General features: G+C 43.7%; 1 protein-coding gene across 2 annotated transcripts in view; it reads left to right on the top strand.

Moving 5' to 3' along the window:
* Positions 1–13,048, top strand: part of USP48 (ubiquitin specific peptidase 48) — a 173,943-nt gene that overhangs the window by 111,012 nt on the left and 49,883 nt on the right. For both annotated transcript variants that reach the window (XM_033921536.1, XM_033921537.1), the window contains exons 16-17: positions 1,837–1,961; positions 12,720–12,842. In XM_033921536.1, the coding sequence (XP_033777427.1) occupies positions 1,837–1,961; positions 12,720–12,842 (248 nt within the window). The remainder of the gene's footprint in view (positions 1–1,836; positions 1,962–12,719; positions 12,843–13,048) is intronic.

The raw sequence follows: 13,048 nt of genomic DNA, 5'->3' as shown, positions 1-13,048 counted from the left end.
AGTGAACTTGAAGCATTGGTTTCTGATCCTGTATTTCATCATGATAAGGTGGTTCTCAGGACCCATCCTAAATTCCTCCCAAAAGTAGTCACAGAATTTTACCTGAATCAATCCATTGTGCTTTCAGTTTTTTTCCAAAGCCTCATTCTTATCCTGGAGAAAGAGCTTTACACACTTTGGACTGTAAGCGTGCATTGGCTTACTACATACAAAGGACTAAGCCACACAGGACTTCACCTCAACTGTTCATCTCTTGATCCTAACAGATTGGGCCTGCCTGTCACCAAGAGAACTATTTCCACCTAGTTAGCGGCCTGTATTTCCTTTTGCTATGCTCAGGCTGTGTTGCAGCTCAAGGGACACGTTACAGCACACAAGGTCTGAGCTATGGCAGCATCAGTAGCTTTCTTACATTCCACTCCCATTGATGAAATTTGCAAAGCAGCTACTTGGTCCTCAATTCATACCTTCACATCTCACTACCGTCTAGAATTTTATTCCAGATGAGATGGTAGTTTTGGCCAAGCAGTATTATAGAATTTATTTTCTTCTTAATGGCCAACTCTCCCTCCATCCTATTTCAGTAAGCTAGGGAGTCCCACATGTGAGAATATGCTGCCTGCTTGTCCTAGGATAAAGCAGTTACTTACTGTAACAGGTATTATCTGGGGACAGCAGGCAGATATTTTCACATCCCTCCCACCTCCCCTGGTTAGCTTCTTAGCTTGGTTACGGAACTGAGGTACTATGAGCCGGCGTCGGACGGGAAGGCACTCGCTCATATGTGGTGCGGAAAACTTGTGGAAGTACACTTTTACCACTATCCATTCTGGGCTCCTTGGATGACATCACCCACACGTGAGAATATTTGCCTGCTTTCCTCGGATAATACCTGTTATGGTAAGTAACTGCTTTATATTCAGTGAGAAGTTTCATTACTTTAGAATTCAGGAATTTTTCTTCTCAATTAAGCATTTGAGGCATCTTGCACAAACTTTTTCATAATTTGTGTTAAGTTGTTTCCTGGATTAGCTTGATAAGAAATGTCTACAATCGGTGTTTGTTTATTCAAAGCAAACTTAGCAGTCCAGCCAGATATCTGTGAAGATAGATCCAGGAGAAGGGCATATGATGGACTTCTTTTTGTGATGTTTACCAGCATGAGAATTCATGCTTTTGTTAGAATATGAAACCCTAAGCGAGGACCATGATGCATTTGAAGTGCCTGAAGGGTCTTCAGCAATGGCCACACCAGTGCCTGCTCCTCCTGGTACCTTTGAAAAGACAGAGAAGAACGTGTTTTCTGATTTTTGTGTGTGTGTGCGTTGAGCCCTGCACTGAATCTTAGCTGAATTTTTATATGCAGTCTTTCTTTACTGTGAGGAGATTATCTAAAGAATGTCTGGTGAGCTGTGTGGAACTTAGATACTGAGGCAGGAGGAGTGCAGGTGAAAGTGCTACCATTGACGAATCATCTGGATGATATTCTTATGTGTATAGTGCTTTTTCTCATTTGTCCATGGAGAGCAGTGAATCCTTTCCGAAGAGAGCTTAAAAATCTGAGTGGGTACTTAAGACAGTGTGCTTTGGTAGTTCTGTTTCTGAAGTAGTGAAAAAAGGACTGCAAATTTAATGCTTTGTGATCTAAATAAAGAATTCAAGGCCATTGGCAAAACATCCAGATGCAAAGAATTATGTCTTTGATAAACTGTAAGATATTTAGGAAGAATGTTTAAGTTGTATGGTCATAAAATGATACAAAGTTCTTTGTAAAGAAAGAAATTAATAATTTAGTTGGGTCTTGAAAGCAACTTATTCCAATTCTCTCTATACAAGGTGGTCTATGCATATCTGAAAATGAAAGAAAAATTATTTCTGAAGAGGCATGGCAGAGACTCAAAAATTACTTTCCAAAGGCTCCTGAATTCTCTGTTAATCAAGAATCCTGCTCACAGTGCAAGGTATTTAATATGCTGTAAATGTAGCCCTTGGTACAAGTTGACAGTGGTTATATTTAATTCAGGAATTCTGAAAGACTTTGCCCTTTTCTGAAGCAGCCAAGAAATGAGGTACAATATGGAAAAGTAACAACTTTGTTTCAGAAATGTATAGTCATTCTATGAAGTCTCTATTTGTAAGTGTGTCACTGAAGGAACAACTCACTCTATCTGTAGAATGTTCTGAAAGTTATACTTGACCGTATGGAATCGAGCTGCTGGGACTAAGTGCTTTATTTTTCTTTTCATTTAAGAAAGGAATCCCCTTCTTCATGCACGCATAAACACACTTAATACGCACATGCTCTCGCATTCTCTTGCAAGCCTATGTACATTTTCAAGTCCCCATATCCTTATTTGGCTAGTTTAGGCATTTTCAGTAGATATAAGAATAACTTAGTAGATGGCAGAAAAGCCTGATTTGACTCTTGCATTCTGCCTAAACTAGTTAGAAGCTGGATGATTCAATGAGTAATCACTTGGGACTGACACCTCTATAATCAATAATGGAAGAAGCAGAGTGGACAGTAAACCAACAGAAACAATCACCAGTCAGACTTTATTGGACAATGCTGTGATAAAAGCATAAATGACACAAGTTGCATTTGTTGCCCAAGGAAGCTCGGGTATTGTTCAAGTCGCGCTGTTTTTGTTACAAGGTTTTATATGGTGCAGCCCCTACTTATCTGGCTAATAGTTTTTCCATAGCTACGCACAAATGCAGTAGAAAAACTCATGCTCTGTTCAATTTCCCTTCTGTAAAAGGTTGTAAAAGCAAGAAATTCCTAAATCACTCTGTAGCATCTCAGGCAGCTTCTCATGAAAAAGAATTTTGATCATTGTTGCTCACAGCTGTTTCTTAAAACCTATCTTTTTCTGTACACGAGGTAAATATAAAATGAATAAAGAATATTTTTTTAAAAAACCTATCTTTTCTCCAAATACCTGACTCATTCAGATATACAATTATGTTTAATGTTTATAATCTTTTGTAAACCGTGTAGAACTTTTTGGTATAAAAGTGGTATATCAAGACTTAAATAAACTTGAAACACATCTCATTCAATGAAAACTGTCAACATTACAATATCAGTGTATTGAAAAAGCATTAGAATCATGACCCTAAGAGAATTTGGAAAACAAAAGAGGTTATGATTTCCTAGGATATCCACATACCAACTGATAACAAGCAGGACACCAAAAAATTGGATATGATAGTAAGAGAGAAACACCTGAATGACATTGATTACAGAGGTGTCAGTCCCAACCGATTACGTAATGATTCATGTGGATAGAGGGAAGATCCTGAAGAACCAAGAAATGCAGCCTGAGACCAAGAAAATGTGGTAGAAAGATACAAAAATGTTTCCTGTTTTGGGTGCCACAGGCTTGATCAAAACTTCCAAGTGCACCTGGATAAGTTGCCTCTACATCTTGTGAATTCCAGAAAGCTCTATCCCAGGACAAGCAGGCAGCATATTCTCAACAATGGGTGACGTCATCGACGGAGCCCTGCAGCAGACAGCCTCGAAAGCAGACTTGCTTGAAGATCTTTGTAAGAGCTTCCGAGTGCCTTCCCGCCCGAGTTAGGGCGCGCGTCTCCTGTGAGGAACCTCAGTTTTCCGCAGAGCCGAGAAGTCCTCTTCTTTTTAGCTCTGCAGCCTTCATTGCCTTCTCTCACCGCGGCTTTTTATTATTTTATTATTAAGTCGCTATGCTCGCGTTTCCATTCATTCTTAAAAAAAAAAAAAAAGTTTATTCGTTTTTTTTGTTTTTTCTTTCCAGTCAGCAGCCTTTTGGCCTAGGCCTGGCCGCTCACCTCGTTCGGTACATCGGACTTTGTTTTTCTATGTCCCGGCCTCTTACCGGGTTCAAAAAGTGTAGCCAGTGCAACAAGACCATTTCAATCACTGATCCCCATTGTCGGTGTATTGTTTGTTTGGGTCCTGAACATTGCCCCGACGCTTGCTTGCGCTGTGCTACCCTTCAACCTCGGGCCTTTCGTCGACACCGTGCCAAGTTTCTCCAACTTTTTGGCACTATGGACCAACCGCCTGAGAAGGTCTCAACCTTGGCTTCGGGGACGGCCTCGACATCTGAGTCCTCGACCTCCACTAAGGCCTCGACCTCGACGGCCTCGCTGGCAGCTCATCTGAAGTCGTCCTTGACAGGTAAATTTCCTGTCTCTCCTTCAGGTACCATTCCTAAGAAGCCTCCAGAGTCTCAGGCATCCCAGGCTGTATCCGCGGTCCTGCCAGCCTCTTCGAGACCTCCAGCATTGGGAATACTCATCCTCGAGGTCGCCCTCCTTGGAGCGCACTGCTGCACCTTCGAGACCTGATCCCTTTGTCTCAGTGCCTATGTTCGAGGACATGTTAAAAGCCATCCTGACCACTTAGATTTCCTTGGTCGTGGCTCAACTCCTTCCGTCCTCGACTCTGCTTCCTTCGAGCCAGCCTGAGCAGCAGTCTGGGACTCCTGTCGAAGCACCTCGAGGCAAGCCCTGGAAGCCTCGCTGGTTCTCATCCAGATAGTTTTAGAACAAATGCTAGGAAGTTCTTCTTTACCCAGAGGGTGGTGGACACCTGGAATGCGCTTCCAGAGGGGGTGGTTGAGCAGAGTACGGTTTTGGGTTTCAAAAAGGGATTGGACGAATTCCTGAGGGGTAAGGGAATCCAGGGGTACAATTAGAGGGTTACTATACAAGACAAAATGCTCTTGAGTAATAGATCACTACAGGTCATTGACCTGGGGGGCCGCCGCGGGAGCGGACTGCTGGGCATGATGGACCTATGGTCTGACTCGGCAGAGGCCATGCTTATGTGCTTATATATATGTACTCCTTGGACACTGTCTCCTCCACCTCGACCGAAGCATCGCTCGAGGCATTCGAGACATCTCGCTTCCTCAGGAGACATCTCTGCCACAGAAATCTTCACCTTCTCTGGAAACTGAGACTTCTATGCCTCGTTTATCCAAGGCTACTGAGACTTCTTTCAAATCTAAACATAAGTCTCGCAAAGCTATTACACCGGCTGCTTCTCCTCAAAGTCCATCGAGGTTGAGGACTCCTCCATCGAGACCACCTCCGAGGGAGTCTTCTCCTCTTGCCTCGACCCACTCTGTTCCTCGAACCCCGGGGACCTCACCATCGAGGGTTTTGAAGCACAAACACTCACTAACTCCGCCTCACACAGGTAGTGCAGCTTCCTCAATCACTGTACGCCTGGACTCTGAACCTTTGTCTCAGTATTCCAGAGAGGCTTCTCCGTCCTACACAGTAGTTCCTCGGTCTCGCACTCCTTCTCAGGAAGGTGCCTCGATCTCGAAGTCTGCCTCTTTTGCCAGGTTCGTCTTCAACATGGGACAAGCTCTTCAACTAGATCTCCACTCTGATTCCAAATATACACCTGAATACTTGGCTGACATGGAGCTGCCTCATCCACCCAAGGAGACCTTGAGGCTTCCTATGACTCCAGTATTGAAGCAAACTTTTTTAAGGAATATGGAAGCTCCTTATTCCATTACAGCCATTCCATCTAAGCTGGAATCTAGGTATAGCACAGTACCTTGCAAAGGCTTCGAGAAATCTCAATTGTCTCACCAGTCTTTGGTTGTGGAATCTTTTTTAAAGAAAGTTCATCGATCTAAGCTTTATGCTGCAGTTCCTCCAGGCAGGGAGGGCCATACCATGAACAAGTTTGGCCGTAGGTTATACCAGAATTCCATGATGGCTAACAGAATTCTCAATTATAACTACATTTTCACTGCTTATTTTAACCATTTCCTCAAATTGATGCCTAAGTTCTATCCGGCTCTGGAAGAACAAAGCCTTTCTGAATTTAAACAAATCATCAGAACTCTGTCTCAACTTCGACTCTTCATGCTGCAAGCCACATACGATGCTTTTGAGCTCTCTTCTAGAGTTTCTGCCTTTGAAGTAGCCATGTGCCGTCTCGCCTGGCTCTGCATTGTTGATATGGATCCCCATCTGCAGGACCGTCTAGCAAACTTGCCTTGCCAGGGTAATGAACTCTTTGATGATTCTATTGAAGCTGCTACAAAGCACCTCTCTGAACATGAGCGCTCTTTTGCTTCCTTGATTCGGCCGAAGCCTAAGACTCCTCCTGCTCGGCCATACAAGCAACCACCGCGTCGTTATCCCCCAAAAACGACTCCAGCTTTCTCCAGGCCTCCGCCTAGAAGGCCTCCACAACAACAATGACAGCAGAAGGCTCAGACTCCTGCTGCGACTAAACCAGCATACCAACCTCCCTGCATCAAAATTCTCTTCTGCCCATAGGAGGTCGTCTTCACCAATTTTACCACCAGTGGGAGATGATCACCTCAGATCTCTGGGTTCTCACCATCCTTCGGGAGGGGATACTCACTTCACTTTCTTCAGGTGCCTCCAGATCGCCCTTCAAGAGAGTGTCCTTCCAATTCGTCGCAACTTCCCCTTCTTCTTCAGGAAGCTCAGGCTCTTCTTCGCCTTCAAGCTGTCGAGGAGGTTCCTCTAATCCAACGGTACATGGGCTTTTATTCCCGTTATTTTCTAGTCCCAAAGAAGACTGGGGATTTGTGACCCATTCTGGACCTGAGAGCCCTCAACAAATTTCTAGTCAAAAAGATGTTTCGGATGCTATCTTCAGCAACCTTATATTCCCTGATGGATCAGGGAGATTGGCTATGCTCTATGGATCTCAAAGAGGCTTACACATATCCCGATTCATCCAGCCTCTCGCAAATATCTTCGATTCAAGGTGGGGAATCTTCATCTGCAATTCAGAGTTCTTCCTTTCGAACTCGCCTCATCCCCCAGAGTCTTCACGAAATGTCTGGTGGTAGTGGCTGAAGCCCTCCGTGCCCAGGGTCTTCAAGTTTTTCCATACCTGGACGACTGGCTTATCAAGGCTCCCTCTCAACAAGGGGTTATTGCAGCGACCCAACAGACTGTTATGTTCCTCCAAAGTCTGGGGTTCTAAGTCAACTTTCCCAAATCCCAGCTGACCCCATCTCAGTCTCTCCAGTTCATTGTGGACACTCTAGACACTGTCCAGCTCAGAGCGTTTCTACCTCCACCACATCGGGATACCCTCATTCGCCTTTGCCATCAAGTGTCTCATCTCACATCAATTTCAGCAAGATAAATGATGGTTCTGCTCGGTCACATGGCTTCTACAGTTCACATGACTCCTTTTGCCAGACTTCACCTTCGCATACCTCAGTGGACCCTGGCATCTCAGTGGCAACAAGCTACCGACCCGCTTTCTCAACCAATTACAATAACTCCTTTGTTGAAGCAGTCTCCACTGGTGGATGCTCTCTTCCAATCTTTCAAGAGGTTTACTGTTCCACAATTCCCTCATCAGAAGGTTCTCATAACAGACTCGTCAACCTATGCGTGGGGAGCCCATATCAATGGACTCCGTATCCAAGGATATTGGACTCCTGCGGACCGTCTTTGTCACATCAATCTGTTGGAACTCAGAGCAATTTTCAATTCTCTCAAAGCTTTTCAACCCTTCTTCACGACACCATAGTGCTTTTCCGGACGGACAACCAAGTTGCCATGCACTATGTCAACAAACAGGGAGGTACGGGATCTCACTCCCTTTGTCAAGAAGCTCTGAAGCTGTGGGATTGGGCAATCCATCAGAACATTTTTGTCAGAGCTGCATATATTCAAGGTCAGCACAACTGTCTGGCGGACAAATTAAGTCGTCTTCTGCAACCTCACGAATGGACACTCAATCCTCGCCTCTCCGTCAGGTGTTTGCTCAATGGGGAACCCCTCAGATAGACCTCTTTGCATCTCTCCCCTCAACCACAAGCTGCCTCAGTTCTGCTCTTGAATATACTCTCCCCAGGGTCTCGAGGTAGATGCTTTTCTCCTGGATTGGACGGGTCAGTTTCTCTATGCCTTCCCTCTTGTCAAATGAGTGGTGTCCTGCAGGGCTCGATGCTTGGTGCCGCTGCTGTTTAATATATTCATAAATGATCTAGAAACAGGGATGAAGTGTGAGATAATAAAATTTGCGAACGACACCAAACTATTTAGTGGAGCTCAGATTAAAGAGGACTGTGAAGAATTGCAAAGGGACTTGAACAAACTAGGGGAATGGGCAACGAGATGCAGATAAAGTTCAACGTTGAGAAATGTAAAGTATTACATGTGGGAAGTAGAAACTAGAGGTACAGCTATACGATGGGAGGGATATTATTGAATGAGAGTACCCAAGAAAGGGACTTGGGGGTAATGGGGGACATGACAATGAAGCCGACGGCACAGTGCGCAGCGGCCGCTAAGAGAGCGAATAGAATGCTAGGTATAATCAAGAAGGGTATTACAACCAGAATGAAAGACGTTATCCTGCCGTTGTATCGGGCGATGGTGCGCCCGCATCTGGAGTACTGCGTCCAATATTGGTCGCTGTACCTTAAGAAGGATATGGCGTTACTCGAGAGGGTTCAGAGGAGAGTGACACGTCTGATAAAAGGTATGGAAAACCTTTCATACGCTGAGAGATTGGAGAAGCTGGGTCTCTTTTCCCTGGAGAAGAAGAGACTTAGAGGGGGATATGTAATGTAATGTAATTTATTTCTTATATACCGCTACATCCGTTAGGTTCTATGATAAGAGACTTACAAGATCATGAAGGCCATAGAGAGAGTGGAGAGGGACAGATTCTTCAAACTTTCGAAAAATAAAAGAACAAGAGGACATTCGGAAAAGTTGAAAGGGGACAGATTCAAAATTAATGCTAGGAAGATTTTCTTTACCCAACGTGTGGTGGACACCTGGAATGCGCTTCCAGAGGACGTAATAGGGCAGAGTATGGTACTGGGGTTTAAGAAAGGATTGGACAATTTCCTTCTGGAAAAGCGGATAGAGGGGTATAGATAGAGGATTACTGCACAGGTCCTGGACCTGTTGGGCTACCGCGTGAGCGGACTGCTGGGCACGATGGACCTCAGGTCTGACCTAGCAGAGGCATTGCTTATGTTCTTAAGACAGAGCATGCCACCATGATTCTGATAGCTCCTCGGTGGCCCAGACAACCGTGGTTCTCCCTTCTACTTCAACTCAGCACCAGGGAGCCTCTGCTTCTACCAGTTTTTCCCTCTCTGCTTACTCAGAATCAAGGATCCTTGCTACATCCCAACCTGCAGTCTCTACACTTAACAGCTTGGTACCTATCAACCTAACAGATTCTATACAGTTCTCTCAGTCTGTGCAAGATATTTTGGTAGCTTCTAGAAAGCCCTCCACTCAGCAGTGTTATGGCCAGAAATGGACTAGATTTTTCTGCTTGGTGTTCCACTCGCCATATGGAGCCAATGTCTACCTCCTTAGCTTCTGTTCTGAATTATTTACTTCACTTATCACAATCTGGACTTCAGTCTACATCTATCCTAGTCCATCTCAGTGCGATTGCTGCTTTTCATCAGCCTCTTGATGGGAAACCTCTGTCTGCACACCCTGTGGTTTCCCGCTTTATGAAAGGACTTTTTAATGTTCATCCACCAATTAAACTACCCTCAGTGGTCTGGGATCTCAAAGTTGTCTTGGCTCAATTGATGAAGTCTCCATTTGAACCAATTGATAAGGCTCATCTCAAGTACCTTACTTGGAAAGTAGTTTTCCTGATTGCCCTCACGTCTGCTCGAAGGGTCAGTGAGTTACAAACTTTGGTGGCGGATCCACCTTTCACAGTTTCCACCATGACAAAGTGGTCCTCCGAACTCATCCCAAATTCTTACCTAAAGTTGTGTCAGAATTTCACATCAAATCAATCTATTGTTCTTCCAGTATTTTTTCCAAAGCCTCATTCTCACCCTGGAGAAGTGGCTCTCCATACATTGGACTGCAAGCGTGCCTTGGCTTTCTACTTCCAATGCACTCAACCTCACAGAACAGACCCACAACTTTTCATCTTCTTCGATCCAAATAAGTTGGGGCACCCTGTCTCGAAGCGAACCATCTCCAATTGGATGGCTGCTTGCATCTCTTTCTGCTATGCTCAGGCTGGTCTCCCTCTGCAGGGTTGAGTCACGGGCCACAGAGTTAGAGCTATGACAGCGTCTGTAGCTTTCCTCAGATCAACTCCTATTGAGGAAATCTGCAAGGCTGCCACTTGGTCCTCGGTTCATACATTCACCTCTCATTCTGTCTGGATACTTTCTCCAAAAGGGATGGCCATTTTGGCCAATCTGTTTTACAAAATCTTTTTTCTTAACTTGCCAACTCTCCCTCCATCTCTTATGCTTAGCTTGGAGGTCGCCCACTGTTGAGAATATGATGCTTACTTGTCCTGGGATAAAGCCCAGTTACGTACCATAACAGTTGTTATCTAGGGACAGCAGGCAGATATTCTCACAACCCACCCTCCTCCCCTGGTTGGCTTCTTAGCTAGGTATCTGAACTGAGGTTCCTCACAGGAGATGCGCGCCCTAACTCGGGCGGGAAGGCACTCGCGCATATGCAGTGCAGCACTCGGAAGCTCTTACAAAGATCTTCAAGCAGGTCTGCTTTCGAGGCTGTCCGCTGCGGGGCTTCATCGGTGACATCACCCACTGTTGAGAATATCTGCCTGCTGTCCCTGGATAACAACTGTTACGGTAAGTAACTGTACTTTTTGGCACCATGCAAATACTATGGCGAGTATTAGTAGGTTCATTTCCTGTCATTTCCTAGATTTCTCCTTCTATCCTATTAAAAACTTTTTGAGTATCTTCTACATCTTTCAGAGTTCGGTCTCAAAACCAGCGCCATAGGGTACAGTTCTATCTATAGGTGCTTATCCACCATATCGTAGAAGGTAAACTCATCTTTGCTCAGCCCTTAGTAGTTTGCTTCTATTGAAGCCTTTCATTAAGATCCTTGTAGTGTAATGCAAGAACATCGTAAGTTTCAAATGTGCCAAGTGCGACACATCCTCAATCGCTATGTGTTCCTGCCCCATCCACCTTGTTGACCTTAGTTCAAGGGAAGCCAATGGATGACTTCCCTTGTGCCATGTGTGGTCACACCAGCTGCACATAGCTTGCTATGGCTTTGATATCATGGGACCTCAATATCATTTTTTAACCCAGATGTTGAAAGCTACTTCTGACCTGGTGGATATCATTCATCTGACACATCTGTCTTGGAAGATTCTGTTTTTGGTGACAGTCATCCACAGGGTCAGTGAGCTAAGTAGCTGATTTACCTTATACTAAGTTTTTCATAAACAGAGTGGTCTTGTGCAAACATCCATGTTCCTTTCTAAGGTAGTTCCATCTTAACCAGTCAGTCATTCTGCCACCATTTCCAACCTGATTCAATTGAAATTTGTTTAATTTTTTCTTCTTAGCTATTTCAGATCTCATACACATAAAGATGAAAGCACACTGCATGTTTTGAACTGCAAGAGCACTTTGGACTTCTGTCTGAAGCGGACTAAAGCCCATAGAATGTCCACACAGCTTTTTGTTTGTTCTTGCTATGCTGTTTAATGAAAAGTCACATAAGATGTTACAGGTTAAAATGAAAAGGAAAGGAGCACAATTGAGAGGAGAAAGAATGAGGGCTGCCATCAGCAAACACACTTTCAAATTGGTTAGCGGATTGCATTTCCAAGTTGGGCCTACTCTCTGGTCATGTCGGAGCCATGGCTGTGTCAGTAGCCCTCTTGAGATCAGCTTCCATTGAGGAAATTTACAGAGCTGCGATGTAGTCCTTAGTCTACACATTCGCATGTCACTATTGTTTGGAACAGGACTCCCAATGTGACAGAGGCTCAGTAAATCCCTAAAAAAATTTTTCTTGCTGTTAACAAAAAAAACAAAGTTTAGTGTATGGTTGTTAGATTGTTGAACTTTGGCAGTTATTGTTTGGTACTTCTGAGGCTTGCATGGCAGGCCATATTCTTATTCTCTAGTTTGTTAGGCTGGTAGTCAGGGATTCTTCTTGTCCTTGAAGAAGGTGAAATTGCTAATCTATAGCAGGTGTTCCCCAAGGACAGAAGATATTTTTATCTACCCACCCACCTTCTGTTGGATTTTAAATTGTCTCAGTTAGACATGTACACAGAGCAACACTATCAAAGGCTTCTAGAAAATATTCTGGATAGTATTCTGCCTGGGCTCTGTTGGATGACATCACCATCATATAGGAATATTCATCCTGCTGTCTAGACTTTTTAAAGTTCAAAAGTTTTATTAAGTTTCCAAAACACAGTACAAAAAAGAAAATAGAAATATGAAGTACAAAGTACATGGTCCATGTATAACCAGACAATGCGTTGAAGTCATGAGGCAAGCAGAGCAATGAGAGAGTACGAAAACATTAATAGCAATGCCAACGGTGTTACAGCACAAGCAGGTCATTATTGTTCGAACTTTAATTAGATCGCCTTACTGTGTCTATATACCCCCACCGCTACTGTGACCTGTCTAGACTTTTTAAACTGTTACCCAGATGTCTTATTCAAACTTAGATTTGTTTACTCAACAAAGCTAATGAAATACATGATGTATGTATGTCCCCAAGAAGTTGCACATAGCTGTAAATGTTTGCTGCAAAATCCTTGCTCCCATTTACTACTCGAGGTAGAATATATTTTAAAAGCAACTTAGGAAATTCAGCTGTCTAAAAACCTGTCTTTCTTACTGGAACAAAAATCTTAGTGGTATATGTGGCACTGAACCTTGAAAAACCCTTTCATTCATATTTCCCAGATCTTAGAAAAAGAAGGAGAGGAGAATGAAGCCTTAAATAAGATGATGGCAATTGAACAGAAGACAACACTTCCAAATCTTTTTCAGGACAAAAGCAGACCTTCTATTACTAACTGGCCTCAGGTACAAAGATTGGGGACACTTAGCTGTTGAAATTGACGTTTCAATACCATATATAATTTAATGTGCAGAATTCTAACAGGTAAAATGTCTGTTTTGCTCCACTGCAAAAATTGCTGTAGTTTGTTTTTATAATTGAGTATTTTTAATGAGCAATTTCAGGCAATATTTATACCTTTATTAAACTTATAAATCTGTTCATTGAGGTA

Source organism: Geotrypetes seraphini, chromosome 15 (assembly GCF_902459505.1).
Source record: "Geotrypetes seraphini chromosome 15, aGeoSer1.1, whole genome shotgun sequence".
Taxonomy (NCBI): Eukaryota; Metazoa; Chordata; class Amphibia; order Gymnophiona; family Dermophiidae; genus Geotrypetes; species Geotrypetes seraphini.
Note: the sequence above shows the minus strand (reverse complement) of the source record. Positions and strands in the feature narration are given on the sequence as shown.